Source organism: Pogonomyrmex barbatus, unplaced genomic scaffold (genome assembly GCF_055798465.1).
Source record: "Pogonomyrmex barbatus isolate J1 unplaced genomic scaffold, ASM5579846v1 scaffold18, whole genome shotgun sequence".
Classification (NCBI taxonomy): Eukaryota; Metazoa; Arthropoda; class Insecta; order Hymenoptera; family Formicidae; genus Pogonomyrmex; species Pogonomyrmex barbatus.
Window position 1 is genome coordinate 5,077,266 of NW_028297114.1, and position 19,343 is coordinate 5,096,608.

The following is a 19,343-nucleotide window of genomic DNA, read 5'->3' on the forward strand; positions in this document are numbered from 1 at the left end:
GCGATCGATATTGCAATATTTGCATTTTCACAAAACGGAACAATTTAAAATCGAAAGAACGTAGGTAAATAAAACTAATACAATTAACGTGATTACATAATTAATATAATTTGTGTATCGATATACTTCGACTATATGAGAAAATTTTTATTAGTATAAATAAAAAATGATTTACAATACAAAGATTTTTTTTAAATATTTTAATTTATATACTTATATTTTTAATTTTTTCTTATATATTCAAATATTATTTAATATTCGTAATATACTCAAGAATGATAAGTGATATCATCTTTTAAATATTTCTCAACGCGACATAATTATTATTTATGGTTTTAATTATTTATACGTGCAATTTTTTACCGGTGATATTTCTTGGTCCTTTATCCCGAAGCACGTTCTAATGTGCTCGAAAGTTTCTTTTTACTTTAAAACAAGTGTAATTGTACCTTCGGAATTTTCTTTCTTGAAATAGTCCCAAACGATGTTCTTCTCTCACACTAATAGAACGCATCTACGTGCATCGCGAAACTTGCAAAATATTTTCTAAAAGTTGTGGCTGTGCACCGCGTCGAGGTCACGTTTCTGGTTAGAAGCTGAATCTACCGAGAGAGAGAGACTGAAAAATGAATCTTCTCCGCCGAGAGACGAGATGGGTGCCAGGACAGTCATACATTTCGTACAAAAGGGCCTTCCACAGTTCGACTTTTTTTAGTAGGAAACTATTGCATGCCGACACGTAGAGCTGCTACTTCTCCATATTTCATGACAATGAATTAAAAGTAGACGTCGATGCAAACTCGGTAAAATTATTTATTCAATGATGGAACTCCAAACGATACGGTCATTTGTTAAATATTACATATATAAATCCAAAAACATTTGTTCTCGTATTATAGGAAATATAAACTTATAAACACGCTTTTTATCGCGTTAATCAAAAGAATTGAAAATAAATAAAACGACATAATTTAACGATCGAGCTTTCGAATAAATAAGTATTTTAGTATGTCAGAATAGTGAAAACTTTAATCATTCTACAAAACTTTAATCATTCTACTTTTAATGTGTAAATTCTACCTTTTTTTCGTCACTTAATGTCACTTCGAGTATCTTGCTTTACGTAGCTCTCGATCCTTTATACCTTACTACCTAAGTAAATAAATCACCGTCTCAATATGTTCAGCACCAGGCAGTTCAGGCAACGATTATTCACGCTAAACAAATAGACGATAAGCACGGTGATCATTACATTGAAAAATAATTCGTAAACTCATTAAATAATAAACAAGAATAATTACTCAGCTATTGACATAATAATAATCAATTGTTAAAGCTGCAAATAAATATATCTCCAAATTAATAAACTAATTTATATGAGCGACACAAAGTAAAATGGAAGGACATTGATCCTGTATAAAAAAAATATCTGTATCAAAAATATAAAAAACAAAAAGTAATTCGCGTGGTAATAGTATACGTTACGTGTCATACATAGAGCTATTGCCCTTAGCGAAACGATTAGCCTATCGCATATACGGCGGGAGAGCCTATAGAGGGAAAGACATGCTGTGCAGAAAGGGGTCGCCGCTTGAAGCATGGGATAAATACAGGCGATGTTAATAAAGTCTTATCGGCGTGAGGCCATGCGTGTCGACTTAAAGCCATGAACGCACTAATCCGCTATGCTAATGTCAGCCTGCCGGGAAAACAGTCGAGTAAGGTAATGCAGTCTTCCCTGGCATGCGTATCTCTATAGAACGACGTCGTACCATATCTCACTACGTATGGGATTGCGGTTGAAATAGCTACGAAAGAGCCACGTGTATTCAGTCTCTCCGTTCTGTAACGCGGGAAATAATCGCGTACGAAAGGTTTAAATAACCGCTTTCGAAGGTTGTAACATGAATTAGAGAATTTGTATCCAGAAGTAGCGTTTCGTCGTGTCCCATCTCGGCGATAATTTTTCCGAAATATCTTCCATTTCCGACGTCGGACACTAGTGTATCATACGATAGGAAGGAATGAGAATGAGGAAAAAGCGAGCGCATTCCACGTAGCGGATTCGGCATATCATATTTACGACGCGGACACGACGTAATCCGGAACATTGTATAATGCGCGGCAAATCGGAAAGGAGAAAAGAATTCGATGGCAGATAGCCTCGCGAATAAAATCCGAGTTGACGTAACGCAGAAGCATAACGTGTCTCATCTCGTAGTGACTTGTACGCTATGTCGGTATTCCATGCATATATTTTTTAAATTCTTTCCTGAGGTGCAACTCGGATATTTGATTTCTCCTCTTGCTTCCTCCTTTGTTTATCATTTCACTAATAGTAATGACATTATTGCGTGTGAAAAGTAATAATGACGATGTAAAACGATTGTATAAAGCGATTTGTTACTAATGCTTAAGGAGTAAAAATATCGCGGCCAGCAATGAAATTATGCAATAGTCAATATCTGCAGAATAAAATTATAATGATATCTTTCACTAGTGTAATCAAATAATGTCTAGTGTCAATTAATTATGCGGCATATGAAAAAAAAAAAAAAATTGAAATTATATAATTTAGATTCTAATAGGCATAAGGTATAACGTTAATAAATTAGAAATGTAAATTTTTACTCTTCTACACAATCTATAAATTTCTGCATAATCTGCAGAATTTTACTATTTTCGCTTAATCCATCTAGATTTGTGATTATTGTAAATTATCGAGAATTTTGCATGCATATCTATTTGCTAAACTAACTGTAAATTAACCTACATATGAATACACAGAGAGAAATTTCATTTATATTCATTCACGTGACATTTATTCAAAACCAATGCGAATGCATCGAATCTTCCATGTCTACGCTTTCAGACTAATTAATACATTATTATAAGATATTTTTAATATTTACTCAATTTTTTTTCTCAAGTACGATTTTCTATAATAGTCTAAGAACATATAGAACATGAAGGCAACTTGAGATATGTAAATGTATGCTAATGGTTTCCGTGTTGGCTCGCAAGACGGTAGAAGCGCTTGAAATGTATGGACCACCATAATAACAAATTGGATCTGAAACAAAGAATATTATGTTGAGTTTCAGCATAACAAATGAAAAGATATACATTTACAACAATCATCTCGTGCAATTTCTTTCACAGTTGAAAGTTTGCGGACCAATGCGAAACACGTAGATACTTTTAGAATTCATTCCAATAAAAGAATTGTAAAATAAATATTTAAGCGTTTTATTAATAAACTATTATTATAGATATAGATTACAGAACTGTTATAAAGAAAATATAAATAAAGATTCAGAATATAAGCTACATAAAAATGGCAAGGACACAGCACATGCTTTACAAATACGATGTACCATGCAAAAAAGCAAACGCCCATTTTGCCCTCTCTTGTCCAGACCTCTGACTGGAATTCTAGAGCGCAAAAGCTCCGCGCGAAATTAAACAACCACGTAACCCGATAAATCGTTCCGTCGATATCGCTGGAAATAAAAATTCTCTGGTAACGGATTATTTAATTAAAAACGGTACTGCGAGCCTTCGTCCACCCGTCTCTCTGCCCCGCGCTGTTACGCTCAAATGCAAACCGAATTGAGATTCGACGAGAACACATGTGATTCTACAAGCAGCGCTTACGGAGCTTTTCAATCCTTCGTGAAAAGCCAGTTATCGAGTTATGGAAACGCTGTAACCACAATGAAGTCCGCGCATATATGAACATATCACGCGAAACGCGTTATTCCGCATACCCGCATGAATTTGGTATAGGCACTTCTCAAAATTATGAAATTGGACGAGAAAATATCTTATTATCTTAAAGCTGCGATGACTAAAGATGTGTTAGAACATCGTATATTGTATAATGACGAATTGACATAAAATAACTACCTACCAATTGTAAGCGAGTCACATGTTTCTTCCAAGGAGTTATTATCTTCTGCATTTTAGGTCCCAAACAAGCACAAAAGTAATATATGTACATAACTACATGTACTGCACAATTAGGTAACATTATAAAAGTCCACATACCACCTGTATATTAAATAAAACATGAAAGTAGATTATATACAGATAGTATTAAAAATCAATATGCACACTTCAATATCTTCATTGATTAAAAACATAAATTCTATAAAACAGTGACTGAAAGCTTTTTTTTAAAGTTATTCCTATTATTTAATACATACCAGGTGCATATTTACAGGAAATCCACGCTAAAAAAAGAGTCACTGTGTGGTGATACACATGAAGGAATGAAATTTGATTATATTTTTTTCTGAGAAGAAAAATAACCGTATCTGCAAGTTCAACAATTTTCAGCATTAAAATCCACCATACCCATCGAGCCATCTGTAAATAATAAAATTTAATTTATCTCGAGAGTTTTGTATTAAAGACTCTTACATTGATCGATTTTCAATTACACTTATATTACAATAAATTATGGGAAACTTGACCTAAATATTTTTAACATAGACTTTAACGAATAGTAATTAAAATCTAATTTTATCATAGATTTTATCATAATTTTATCATATTTTATACGTTTATACATATTTTAACTATAACCAACTTACTTACACTAAGTGACATGGAATCGTTTGAAATTACAAAGGGCTCACATCCTGTAGAAAGATGCGTTGTATAACCAGATGTGAGTATCTACAAAGAACAGACAAGATTAGATAGTTTAAATTTAAAAATGCAAATAATGAATAAAATAATATTTACAATTAAAAATTTTATCATACTTAATGTTAATTGTATGTATTTACACCATAGAATATAATAGCGTTTGCACTTGCGACAGAAATATTATAACATATCATGATTTTGACAAGCGCGTAAGGTTTCCTATTTTTCATATAAAGTGGCCCAAGATAAAGCACAAACGACAAATAAACAATTGAAATCAACGTTACTACTAGCGGATTTGACATTAAAGGCCAGTCAGAAACTCTGGGATCTGCAAATTAAAGAAAAGATTTTAAATATTAGTAGGAAATATTCCTAATAATATATTTAAAAGAGATACTTATAACAAAGATTGTATGAAGAAGTAATGCAATGCGTATATAAAAAAATAGAAAAATAGAACTTGTGTGGTTGCTAAAGGATAAATTAAAGATATTATTCAATGTTTTTTTATTTACTTAACAAAATAACTATTTTTCTCTTTTAAATTAAATTATTTTATATTATTATTTCTTTGTTTTTATATACACTAATATTATGTTATATATAACTTTATATAATTTTTTTTATACACATAATATATTCAATTATCTAACTTACCCGAAATATCATTGACAAGGTAATAATAAATATCCATAATTCCCATATTCTTGAAAGTAAAAACAACAAAAGAAAGATATAAAACAATTTATATTAGTAATAGAATTAAATTCAAAGAAAATTTAATAATTGATAAATATATAAATATAATATAGAGAGAAATAAAAAATATCACATTATAAATATGAAGTTATGGAGTGATGTTGTACATAGAGGAAAGAGAATTATGATTATAAGCAAAACTCTTATAATCGCTAAATTTTTATTAAGCAGTTGATTAATAAACTGTAATATTTGAATAAATATTTAATATAGGCAAATAATATTTTAAATATTAAAATATTTTTATATATTGTATTATAATATTTTATGAAATATTATAAATATTATAATATTATAGTTTTTATATTACAAATTTTATATTATATAAATTTCAACTAATTTCAACTTATAAAACATAATATCAGTAATGGTGGGATTAAAGAATTGTTGAGTCTTCTCGTTAAATTTTTGATAAGTAATTTAATAGAACGAAATATAAACTCATTGAAAACTAAGTGATAATTAAAATACATACCTTTGAAGAAAGATTTGGCAGACTCATTCCATGTCGTGATTCTAATTTATACAAGTCTGCCGACATTTAAGAAATTAACACTTGTGCACTTATTGGTGTTACACCCTTCGCGTCGATAATCTACTGCGCTTTACGCTCACTGCAGGCCAAGAACCCCTACGTCGGCTTAGAATGCAGGGTTGTAATTAACGAATATGTAACCCCGAATATGTAACGAATATGACAACCGTGACGAATGTGACAACCATCATCAAAAATTATTAAAATAAGCATAAAATAAAGAAAATTTATATAATAAAATTATTTTATATAAAATAAGGTATTTTTCTTACACAATATCAAAAACATGTCCAATTTTATAGAGATCTTTAATACATTAATAAATTTTTAAACATTTTAATGTTGTAAAATTACTTTTACGTGTATGTTATAAGCAAATTAAAAATTCATAGACTAGTAATGTTAATTTTAATTTTTTAATGTATATTTAATATTTTTTTATATAATGGAAAAAAATTTATATTTTAATAACATTTTTATAATTCATTTTTCAAATAGATATATTGGTAATAAACTTTGATATGATTTTAATTAGTTAGTAGTAATAACATTTACAGAAAAATATTTTATGTATAAAGTTTTCTTTAGAATGTACAGTCATGGTGATGAATTATATTCCAGTTATAGATATACGGCTTCTTCTTAGTCATTTAAATGTGTATTAGACGACTTGTCTTGATATTACGATTTGAGTTGAGAAGATAGTCACGAATTGATCTTCTTTTAGTATTAGAAATTTACTGCTCGACCTCCCCTAATCAGATTATCCAACTGCTGCGTTTCGTATAATTGAACTGGACAAATTGATTTTCGTGTCCGGAATTCGTTATTTCTTCTTTCCTTTCTGTCCCTGCAGAAATCAAAATGCAGATGTATGCTTTTGCATTTTTGAAAGAATTTGTTTTTATAATCAGAAAATAGTAATTTATTTAAGTTCACATGTAGAATTATATACAAGTAAAGAGAACACTTATGTAATACATTATGGCCATTTATAATATTAAATATAAACATAGAATGATGAAAATAATTATTAAACAATTTAGTTTAAAAATATTTATAATATATCTATGGAATAAAATTTCGGGATTATGAAATATTTATTAAATATCTTATCTGAATATTTTTTAAATTCTAAATATGTAGTAAATATTCTGTTTTTATTTGCATTTTTAAATAATATTTTAAATAAATAGAAAACTGATATTTGTGAAATAATGATTGATAATTAATTGTAAAAATTATGGATTCTTTTTTGGTTTTAGTATTATCTAAATAAAAAAAGTGAAGCTAATCAAATTTATGTATATATAATTGCGTATATAGATAGAATATACATAAACATTTTTAATAAATTGTAAAAAAATATAATTTAATACTATCTTTTCGTCGATGCCATCTATATATTTTAAAAGTAACATCATTAAAAGATGTATCGATAAAATGTTTATTATCGGTCGCTATCAAAAAACTATTTTATTTAATATAAAATTTAATATAAAATTGTTTATTTTTTTATAAATAATATATACACATTGAAAGATAGCTAACTGATATATTTATTTTACTATTAAACATGTAGGGTTACCCACCAATGATAGAACTTCCACTTACTGGCAGAGGTTTATATAGAACTTACATATGTATACTGAAAACGTTTTAATCAATAATTTTCTCTTTATTTATCTTTAAAAACATAGATTTAAATTATTGAATAATTAAGGTATTTAAAACGTAATGATTATCATATTTAATGTCGAGTTATGATAAGACATTATAGCGCCTCATATCAGTTAAATATGATTCGTAATATTGTTGAAAATTTTGTTTTACACACGTACTGTTGCCTTGAGAATTGTTTACGAGCCGTGGCTTACATTGTATGTAACACGGCGCGTGCCATGTTTACGCGCTCCGCGTGTTCTTTTAATACCTTTTAATCAAATTACGTATCACAATGATTCTCGAAACTGTAATAAAATCGAAACTGATAAGAGTTCGCAGTAATTGGTGCGTGAATTTATTCAAAAAATTATAATTTGTGTTTAACACCGAGGTAAACATTCGTGATATAAAAACGAATAAAAGTAGTCCGAATCTTTCGGCTCTGTATTGAGCCATCAAGAGAAAAATTGGTAGGGAAGGCTACTTTTACCTTTATATTGCATTTTGCATAAGTGGCTGCATTTAAAATTTGATAAAGGGAATAAAAGAAGCATCTTTGATGAAAAGAAATGGAAACACTTTTATAAAAGAAGGAGATAAAGTATATGCCATCTTATCTTGATTAAGAGACTATGTTAAATGCATTAGACGAAATACATTAAATATGTATGCTATATCAATTAATAATCTCATATATAATCTCATATATCACCATTTCTGATACAAAATATATTAAAAATAATAAATAATGTTACATTTAATTATTAAGGTCTTAAAAAAAACAAGATACTTGATAAATCAGAATTTTTCGAGAATAATACATAGAACCATTTCATTTCTCTTATAAAATTATTTATAAAAACTTTATAAAAATAAATTACATAAAGTGTTATATACATGTAGTACGTATATTTTTATATATATGCATAATAATTTCCTTAACTATTAGAAACAAAATAAAATTACATTTCAATTCTCTTATATTAAAAGTCGCAGCAATGTTTATTTCTTAAACATTTTCTTTCATTCCTTGTAAATCTCTAATGGCAATAAGAATTAATTTAATATGAGCATTAGTCTTTGCAATTGCCTTCCGCAGATTTGCAATTTGTTGTTCCAACAATTTGATCCGCACATTTATAACAATTAAAGCTTCATCCAAAGTAAACTCGACATAATGTCCCAAACCAACATCCAATAAAATCTTAGAAGCATCTGGAACATGTGCTTGAATAAAGAAATTATTTCCAATGTCCACTTTGGTTTTAAAACCGGTTTTTTCGACGTTTGTATTTTGGAACGTTGTTATCACAGATTTCAATTGCAGAAATTCAGCGACGTCTGCATTCTTAGCGTCAAGTTTCTCAGCTAATTTTGCAAGATCAGCTTTCAGTACATCGTTTACGAAAGTCTCAAATTGTAAGACTTTCTGTTTAATTAGCGGATCCATAATTAGTTAGGCTGCTGCAAAAATGTAAAAAAGCATTAGTTAATATAAAGAATGTAAAGTTTGTAAAGATTTTAATAATAATGTTCAAAACAATACGTGTAAATATTCCTATGATACTTTGTATGATGTACGTAATTATAAAAGTATCAAAAAAGTAATAAATGTTGAATAAATCAAACATAATGAACGTATTTTGTCAAAAGATTATAGAAACAGGTTATGTCACTTATAATAACTGTACACGTATATATCATTTGAACTTTATCTTGCATGACGACGATAATGTCATTCACGTTACTGAATCTAGATTAAAAAATACCACAATCAAAAAAATTAAATTATTTTATATCTGATAAATGCAACATTTTAATACTATACCTTCTGACAGCGTAGACCACGTGTGACATCATGCGACATCTTGATCTGACGTATGATGGAGCCAAACAATAAATTCAATAGGGATGAAGCGGCAGCTGTTAAGGAAGGTCCCAATCAGTCTAACTCAGTCGAATAAGATCCTACGTTTAATATTTAGTATATATTAAACTTTATAAATCAAAATTAAAAATAACGCACAACGAACACAAATATAAGATACAGCTATATCTTATACTCGTTTCCATTACATTTAATTTTTTTATTCCTAACTTTTATTTATAAAATATAATATTTTTTCCTGTTCTTGATATTTTTTCCATTCTCATGTATTTATATAATATGTAGGTATATTAATATTGAATGAAATTTATTAATTATACCAAGAATTTAAAAATAAATTGTTGCAGTAACTGAAAAGTATACAGTATTGAAAAAATATAGATATTTAATCTCTACTATATTTAATTATAGATATATATTTATAAATATAAATATATAAATTTTTCTAAAATACAATATTATTAATATTAATCTAATATAATTAAATATAAATGGCAGATTAGATTAAATAAAAATGTATGCTGGCTAATGAATTTCTATGAAATGATATATCAAATTATATATTTATACTACTAGATTATACTTAGATTAGATTATACTTACATAAAAATGAACAAGTTTCGAGACATTATACAGTTATACTATACGATCGAGTACTTTTATATTTTATTTACGAATTGTGTTACTTGTTTAATAAAGAGAATATATTGTTAGCGATATTAGAACTTGCAATAATTCTGAATTTTGTAAATTTAGAGTATATGACATACATGTTAGTTGCAAAATTATTTAACGTTCATCTTGCTGGAGATAAGCCACATTTTTTTCGATAATCGATAATGATATCAGACAGTATATCTCGTCTTTTGCATAATTTTATAGGGTGCTGCTCGATTATATCGTACACGTATAACGTACTCGTGCGCATCATCTGTATTGGAAGGTACATAATAGCTGGCACTTACAACCACATACAATGTCATGTAACGGCGAGTACTCTGCATATATTATACAACACACACGTGCACACACGTACACACATACACATACTATTTATATAATATACATATATATTTGAGAATGTATTAAATGTTACCAACATGCTAATAATTCTAAATTGCTTGTGAATTAAGTTTGTAGTGACGAAACGATACGATCTTAAAATTATCATCATGTACATATAATATAATATATATAGCGATATTTAAATATAAAAGATAAATATATAGATAATCATACCATGTCGTACGCGTGCTTCTTCTTATTCTTTATTTACTTGAACTTCGTTCGTAAATGACTACAAAATTAAACGCATACAATGCTGTGCTTGATAATTATGAAATCAAGCGTTTTTATTTAAAAATATATATTAAATTTTATCTTTGATGTACAGTAATGTATATAGTAATTATTGTAGAAGGGCACGTTATTTATTTTATAAAATTAATCTTATAACAGGATTCTGTGATGTCAACTGACAGTTTAACAGACGATGAAGTATGCGCGATGTAACGATAAAAAATGGATTCGGGAAATGAATCGAGAAAAATGAATGCATGATCGAGCTGGACACGTCAATGATGTATCTTTAAAAAGCCGCTCAGAACATTAATATCGCGAGAGTTCTTGCAACTAATTTGGTATGATGGCCACAGTAAAATCAGGATCCAATAGTTGGGTTTTTGAATAATGAAACCACTGATACACACGCGCAACATGGGTGTACTCCTTTTTGAAAAGTAAATTGATATTTACATCAGTGAAATATGATTGCGGAAAAGACGATCATGACGATCACCTGTTTATCATCTCGTGACGACATTTTATTTTTAATCGACTTTTTCGTTAACGTGTTCGTTCTCTTCATGCTCTTCTCGTTCTAACAACAACATACAAAAGGAACAGTGAGATAATCTCGAGATGCATCTCGCTCACGCTGTTCTGCCATGACTTAGCGAAGTATTTCGAATATTCCTTTTGAAATTGCGCGATACAAAGGCTCGGTTCTGTCTGCAAAAAGACTCGACAAAAAACTTTTGATCCACATTTACGCGCAACGGCTGATGGGAGCGGTACGCCTCGATATTGTGTTTTGCCTCGACATTATTTTTCGTTCCCTTCTATTCCGTGACAAAACGATCGGATCGACATCAATGACTAGCATTCGATGTCCCGATACATTTTTGCGGATTTTCTTTAACAGCCACCAACCGACGATATTACCGATGATATTATCGCCATTAATTCTTGACTAGCATGGCAGGATTCATTATAGCTTCTTACATGACTGCATATTTATTATTTATATTTTACTTATATTTTTACTACCATTTGCTCTTTTTATCTTTTATAATAAGATAATCCTTAAAATATTTAAATTTTTTTAAAACACTTTCTTCTTAACAATAATTTAATTAGAGAGATCGATTTTTAATGCCAATTTTTTAAATCTTTCATAATACAACAACAATTTTGCATTGACACCAATCGCTCTTTTTTACCAGTATATGTGAAAACCCATCAATTATAAAAAGTTTTTTTCTCTATTCGGTTTTATATTCCCTTTATATTCCTGATCGGCGCATCTCAATTAAAAAGCTAAATTGCGATAAGGATGCGAATGCTAAATTGCGATTGAGTTTGCAATGAAGTCACGACATACAAATTCTTCATATCCACTCGCGAGAGTTTATTTTGCATTTTGCAGTCGCGAGCGCGCGAATAAAAACCGTGAGCGGGTCTCGCTGTTAATTAATCGGACCTACCGCCGACCAACAAGACACTGTTACTGATGAACCGATATCGCGTCGGAAAGTGCGTTGCACGCATTCTCTCACAGCCACGGCATTCAGGGCCGCGTGCAAACTTCACGGAGCTTGTAACTAATATCCGAGAAAATATGGAGATTTACTTCTGTCAGCGGCTACGTTAAAGACACGACGAGCACCCCCTTGCCCGCATGTAAGAATTTCGTTTAATTTCTTATCTTTGGCGCGCGGTTTGCGCGAGCACCGGGTAGCGTAGGTGTATCGCACCCTTTTACGAGTACCATTGCGCACCAAGGTTGTTTGTCAGGGTTATCTGACAGTATCCGCGATATAACTTGTGATTTATATCGCAGATAATATTTTAGTCGTGCTTTTAGCGATTTCATAAATTATCAATGTCTCTCAGCTTGCCCTTTGGTGAACCAATTAAACGTGGTGGGGGATACGCATATATTATTGCATCCTTAACTCTCCCCATAAAAAGAGATTCTCTAAAATACATAGATATAAATCGCTTTTATAGCGTGTCATAATTGTGGAAGCAGTTCCTCTGCATATGGTAGAACTTTCAATCATTTGATATCCGATCTAAGAGGTGGTGTACAATCTCAATCATAAATTAACGTCTTAAAAAGCCAAGTGAATCATAGAAACGTTAGCTTATGGCACAATATTTTCCTTGATATTGAACCAGGATTATCATTCGTTCCGTATTTAATATTACGATATATTTTGAAACGTTATACGTATGAGAGTATTATTTTTCGTTACAATCGAGATTGTCAAGAGCCAATTGTCTAGAAGCAATGTATATATGATAAAACTGAAAACATTTTAATTTAACAAAAGATTAACTAAATTTTCATTTAATTTTTTTTACATTTTTGTTTAATTTTTTTTACATCTGAGGATCAACTCTGTCTCTCCTATCTCTCTTCATGGGTGTATCCAATATTTTTCTTTCGGGGGGAGCTTTTATCAATTCTGTTAACACATTAACAGCAATTTTTTATGTTAATAAATTGCTTTTTCGAATATTTTAAAGCTTAGAATCTCCTCGTTCCTGATTTTGAATGAGAAAAATGTTAGATTTTTGTATATTTGCCAATGTAAATTTAACGAACTAATTATGTTATGATAAACTAAGTTATTTTTTGAAAACACATTTTACTTTGCACATTGATTACCGCGCCTGACTCCCTCACTTGCCCTTTTTTGTAATTAATTTTTTAACAATTTTTAGACAATCCTACTTGATAGTTGTTTGTCTTTTTCTTCGTAACTTTAACTTTACTGTAACTTTCTTTTTTTTAATTTCAGAAGGAGTTTGAACTGTAATTTTCTTTTTTTTAATTTCAGAGGGAGTTTGAACCTCCCTTCTCCTCTATGATATGCCCATACCTTTCTCCCTTATTCAAGCAAGAATATCCGCAATGGTATGCACGACCTGCGAATGCACGCAATGAATGTACACACGCACGTGATATGCGTTAAGTGTGGAAATGGTGCGGCGCAGCGTTGGTGAACGCGTCGTAACTGAGCGTAAGTTGCGCAGATTCGCGTATAGGCCTATAAAAGTCGTCGCAACGTTTAACTGCGGCGTCTCGGGCATAAACTAGGGGATAAGCGTATTGCTTATATAGTGTAGAAATACTCCACGACCGGGACGTTTGTAGCGCTTTTATACGTCTCCGAAAGAAGACAGCCTCGTTCGTATAGCTTTCCCGCGGTGAGAGAGCTAGTGTCGTCTCGCTGCACCGGTCGCACTGTCCTTCAAAGATCAGAATCGCGATGTCCAGGCTATTCGGATTGGCGGCGCATAGGATCGATAAGGTCCGCTAAGAACAGGATCGACGATTGAAGGTAGACTCAATCAAATACACAAAGTAGTGTTAACGATGGTGATCTATCGTATAATCGAACATCTCTTTGGATCAATGTCTCATATACGATAATTTGTTAAATGACTTCAGTTTTTAAACCTCAAAATATATGGGAGTTTTATGGAAATTAATGATTGGACTTTTTATTATGTATATATATATATATATATATATATATATATATATTTATATATTATATTTGCTTTATATCTTGTTTGTTAATGTATATTGAATTCATTGGCAAGAAACAAATATCGCGGCACATGTTCATGTATTACATACGTTTATCTAATACATTTGTTATATGATGTGGTACATATGATTCTGTGAGTTTTTATAAGTTTCTTATATGAACCTGTGTTTATTAGAATATAAAAAAAAATATTGAATACTACTAATGTTTTGCAATTGCAAATATTATATTACTTTTAAATGTATCAAATGTATCAATAATTAATTCGAATATAAAAGGATTATAGTGTATGATGTATGAAACATTAATTTATTTTTTGCATTTGATTTTTGCATTAACATTATAACATATTTATAACATATTTATTAATGTATAATATTTATATAATTAAATAATTGATGATTTTATTTGTTTTTGCGGTGAAAGATTTCCTCTAATATTTTTACTCCATCAAATGCCATAATGAATTTAATGCCATGACAGTTCAGTACTGCGTTCAGTTATTGTTGTTGGATTATTGTGGTGAGATGAAATTTCACCATACTACTTACTGGCCGTAACGGGTCTCCATCTGCCATTGCCACAATTCGTGTCACCACCGACTCAAATGTAGTCTCTGTTTATAGCAGCGATGAAGATCCTAGCTTAGATCGCAATTGCGCGATCCTCAGATTTTCTGCAGTGACGAGAAAGTACAAGCAACATTTAGATAGTCAAAATATGAGAAAATTAGTTAAAATGAAATTGATTCAATTAATTGAGACAATTAAAATTTATTAAAAATGAAAATGAGAACAAAATGAATAAAAAGTTGAAATACTTAGGAAGATCAATTTTTCAATATAAGCTGAACAATATGTTAATTTATAAGTAATTTAAAAATGACATAAATAAGCTTATAATTAGATTAGTAATCGCGTCATCGCTCAGTGTCAAAGATCAACCACACAAAATGAAATATTTTTATCTTGTGATAAGGATATATTTTCATACAAAAGTGACAAATATTCAATCATTGGCATATATGTATTTACATAGACATTTAACACAAACATTCCAATCTGTACATAACTAACAGAACTTGCATAAATTATAAAAGTTAAATAGATAAATTGACTCTTATTGATAAAATTTAAGATGATAAAATATTAATCATATAATTTATACGTTATATTAATTATACATTAATTATATTTTATATTAATTATTTATAAAAATTATATTATTTATAAAAATTAGGATAGGATTCATAGATTTATAAGACTAAGGATATGTGAAAATATATTCCATGAATTATTGATTAAGTCGATACGAGGTTTTCATTAAGTACAAATTTCCTTAAAAACTGTCTGTCTTATTAAACAAAAATCGACTAGTTTTGGCCTAAAAGATGAACGAGAATGAAAAAAGGAACGAAGGTGATCTTACCATTCAAGTTCGGCCATACAGAGAGTATCGAATTTTTCAGTTCAACAAAGTCTATAGGTTTCTATTTACACTGACTTTCGCCGACATAGAAGTGGCGAAAAGATCAGCTTACAAAAATTTAATAAGTATAGTTTAACAAATCATTCTGAGGATATTTCTATAAAAACACTCTATAGAATTGGGATTATGATTTTATTAGTCAATTTCAATTTTTTATATTTGATAATTAATATAATGATAATTTTATGAATTATATGTTATAAAAATAATCCCATGTATTGGAAAAATATAGCCGATTAATGTTTCCAAGATTTTACTTATATATAAACAAGTCAGAGAGAGATTTGTAAATTTATTGTGAAATAAATCCTATAAATGACAAATTCTTTCGTCGTACATATCCGTAGCCTTTTTACTTCTTCTTTCTATACACGTCTCCTGTTTTCTACTTTTTGCTCTGTCCAGAATGCATGTACCTGAGTTCAACCGACACTCCTGTATTCGTCTTATTAAAATCCTTGCACCGCGCAAGTTGTCTTGCAGCAATGTTATTGGTTACTCATTCGGCAAAGCAAGTAGTTTGCATAAAATGCTTCGAAATAAATCAGATAAGAATCGGCTTTTTGACTTGTAAAGAAAATTAAAAAATTCAATTATTTTACCATTATTAAGTTTTACAATGAACTTTTAATTTCACAATCTGCATTTCTTTCGTAACCAGATACAGGAAGCAACAAGCTGTTGGCATAAAAAGTGATACACTGGATTTCTCATTTGTTTATTATATACATACATAAATTCCATCATATTTCTATTTATATCGTAAACGATAAGGTTTTAAGAATAGGAAAAATAACGTCTGTTATTACACCGCATGTAATTTACTCGGGCTGTATGTAGATTATATATTATATATACCAAAATGTCTGTATCATTTTCCTTTAAAGGACAAATAACCCCCCCCTACGTAAAATAGAATGGTGAATAATAATTTTTGTAGTACCACCGATAGCGTGGTTGAAGATCCGACAAATGCTTGCAAAAATTCAATGCTATCTATGCAAGCGACGTTGCCTTGCATTTTCCGCGTTCTTAGGACATTGTAAATCTGTATTGGTATTAGCGACCAAGAGAATGTAACAGGTCTGACGAAGCGATTAAATAAATGCTGTAGTGAAATTGAAGGAAAGAAAAAAGGGGAGAGGGGGGGAGGAAGAGAAGACGAGAAGGAAGCAGAGAAATTGAGGACAAGAAAGACAGCGGATAGAATTTGTAAAACGATAGAGACAAATACACGCGCGCGCAAAATTCTTTTATATTATTTTTAACAAAAAATGGAAACGTGAAATATGAATTATAACGTCTAACGTATAATTTTTTACTCTCTAATGTTGAATTATGTGTATATATAAAAGGTATTTAAATATTCTTTATTTGGAAGGATGTAGTGCAATGATATTTTTGTTATAAGACTACGTGTAATTTTGCAGCTACGTGTTCGCCGACAATACGTATTTCTATCAATATATGCGAATACATGCATAGTAAATTGATCTATCATTTATTGCCTTATTGTGTGGAGCGATCAATAAGCTTTTGTAAAAATTCAACGGTTCAACTTTACAATTTTCACAAACGTTTAGTGCAGCAAGATAAACCGTTTATCTTTACTACTTTGGGTCTTATCTAACTCACCTAAATGTAAGTCTTAAACTATTAACAGTTTATGAGAAAGAAATTTTCAAATGGGCATAGAAATGTACTCGTTTAAATAGTCAGAGTAATAGAAATAAATGTACAAAAAAATATTCGAAAATTAATAGGTTTAGTGCTGATATCATGTTAATACATAGAAATCTTTATTTTAAATGAAAAAAGAGAAGCTTCCTCTATTAAATATTAATAATATAAATATAATCTAATAATAATAATATAAATAATATCTTTTCTCTTTATTTTTTATTAAAAAATTGAGATATATATTTGAACGATATTTTTTTATTGCAAAAGAACATAAATTAATTAATGTGTCATAATTAATGTGTCACAAAAAATATGTATTATAATATAAAGAAATCAATACTATATATAACTTTATATAAAACATTCTTTATTCTTGTTTATTATAATAAGAATGTTCGATTATTGCAATACAGTCGAAACAGTAGAAACAACGATAAGAAATCGAAATACATTTACACAAATGTTTGCCACTGAATAAAATGCATCACGCAACTGATAATTGCGTATCATCATTTGGTCGTAAATTGCAATATAGATTATATTATCGTAACAGCTATAGCAATAATAGTGATAAGATATTTTAAAAGCTAGTAACGTAGATAGCGATATTTTCCAGGGTCATGGAGAGATCATTCAAAAAATATCATGCTTTATATATATAGGCTTGATGAAACAACGGATATTTAACATATATTTGTCAGGATTATCTTTCTCTTATATATGCTTGCACGAATGTCTGTCATTCATATTATAAAATTAACTTGTGCACTCCTCGCTTTATCTTCCCCTCCCTCCCTCTCTCCCTTCCTCTCTCTTCTTCCCTTCCACCTCTCACATTTTCGCTCTGTAATATAATTTTTCACTCTAAAAATACACGATCTCACACCAAAACATTCAAAAAAAAAAAAAAATAATGACAGATTACACGCGTTTTTTTTCTTTAGTTCTCAATGAATATGCTTTATAAAGCTTTATTCCGACTGACATGTAAACTGTGCAATGGTCGCCGATGCGACCGAAATATATTTCCACAGTCTCGAAAATAGTTTATGAGATTTCGTAATGTTGCACTTTGCCGTACTTTGTGGTGATAGACACATGCACATACAGCATTTTGCGCACGTGTGGTATAAAGAATGATGCGACGAGATCGGATACGATCTGATCGGCGACCCGCTATTTCTGCAGGTACAGTCCTTTGCAAAAGATCAGTGAGGACCGAACTAGCAGGTTTGCCAGTGTCCCTCTACCACGGTCATAAAATAACATTTTATCGCCAGTCGTACGGTGGTAGTCGACGCGTAGAATGCTGAATCAATTGCTTTCGTTAATAACACTTAAAGAAATCCCGATGCAAAATTTGATTTCCTACTATAAAATTCAGGACTAATAAATGCTAAACATTTTTCTGAAATAAAATCCTAATTTTCTAAATTTGCATACAAAACCATTTGCTATATGTGCGGCAAATGTGTGAATTATTTTTAATAATATTATTTGTCATAAAAAAATAACAAGAGATCTCATAATGAGTATATTTTAGCATTTATAGTTTATCGCTCCATTTACATTAAAAATGCCTAAATAAAAAAAATTAAATTATATCAAAGTTATATCGGAAAAAAATTTGAATTTTCTCCCTTTTTTCTTAACAAAATTGCAAATCAATTATTTTATGACAATATATTTTAACGACTCAAATTAATATAAATAGAATGAAAATAAAATATCATATATCTTTTAATAATATATTTGTATGTTTAACAGAACAATTTTCATTGCATTTTAATCATCAAAGCATATTTATATTAAAAATAATTGG

At 29.8% G+C, this 19,343-nt stretch overlaps 3 protein-coding genes across 6 annotated transcripts in view; 1 reads left to right on the forward strand and 2 right to left on the reverse strand.

Moving 5' to 3' along the window:
* The window catches only part of dsx (transcription factor doublesex), a 100,868-nt gene that overhangs the window by 5,965 nt on the left and 75,560 nt on the right, over positions 1–19,343 (forward strand). The gene's annotated exons all lie outside the window — the stretch shown is intronic.
* LOC105431741 (very long chain fatty acid elongase 1) lies at positions 1,418–6,027 on the reverse strand. Of its 2 annotated transcripts, XM_011646155.2 has the most exons (7): positions 5,894–6,027; positions 5,317–5,365; positions 4,797–4,987; positions 4,603–4,683; positions 4,209–4,371; positions 3,914–4,053; positions 1,418–3,073 (listed from the first exon to the last, which is right to left on the reverse strand). In XM_011646155.2, the coding sequence occupies exons 1-7, from the start codon at positions 5,957–5,959 to the stop codon at positions 2,909–2,911; spliced, it is 855 nt and encodes a 284-aa protein (XP_011644457.2). In that variant the 5' UTR covers positions 5,960–6,027; the 3' UTR covers positions 1,418–2,908. The 2 variants fall into 2 exon arrangements, with proteins under 2 accessions (XP_011644457.2, XP_088931220.1); XM_089075094.1 differs by lacking the exon at positions 5,317–5,365.
* On the reverse strand, positions 8,409–9,571 carry Uxt (Uxt prefoldin-like subunit). 3 transcript variants are annotated; one of them, XM_011646156.3, is made up of 2 exons: positions 9,447–9,571; positions 8,409–9,082 (listed from the first exon to the last, which is right to left on the reverse strand). In XM_011646156.3, exon 2 carries the CDS (start codon positions 9,066–9,068, stop codon positions 8,628–8,630), a length of 441 nt encoding a protein of 146 aa, XP_011644458.1. In that variant the 5' UTR covers positions 9,069–9,082; positions 9,447–9,571; the 3' UTR covers positions 8,409–8,627. The 3 variants fall into 3 exon arrangements, with proteins under 3 accessions (XP_011644458.1, XP_088931219.1, XP_088931218.1); XM_089075093.1 differs by having other exon boundaries at positions 8,409–9,079; positions 9,447–9,496; XM_089075092.1 differs by lacking the exon at positions 9,447–9,571 and adding an exon at positions 9,165–9,430.

What these genes read in the sequence shown, in the direction of transcription:
- Uxt (XM_011646156.3), bottom strand. Translation starts at nt 9,068, where the DNA reads ATGGATCCGCTAATTAAACAGAAAGTCTTACAATTTGAGACTTTCGTA.
- LOC105431741 (XM_011646155.2), bottom strand. Translation starts at nt 5,959, where the DNA reads ATGTCGGCAGACTTGTATAAATTAGAATCACGACATGGAATGAGTCTG. An exon ending in TGCCAAATCTTTCTTCAAAG is followed by an intron (nt 5,366 to 5,893) that starts GTATGTATTTTA and finishes TTTACTTTCAAG; the next exon opens with AATATGGGAATTATGGATAT. An exon ending in ATGTGACTCGCTTACAATTG is followed by an intron (nt 3,074 to 3,913) that starts GTAGGTAGTTAT and finishes TCTTTGTTTCAG; the next exon opens with ATCCAATTTGTTATTATGGT.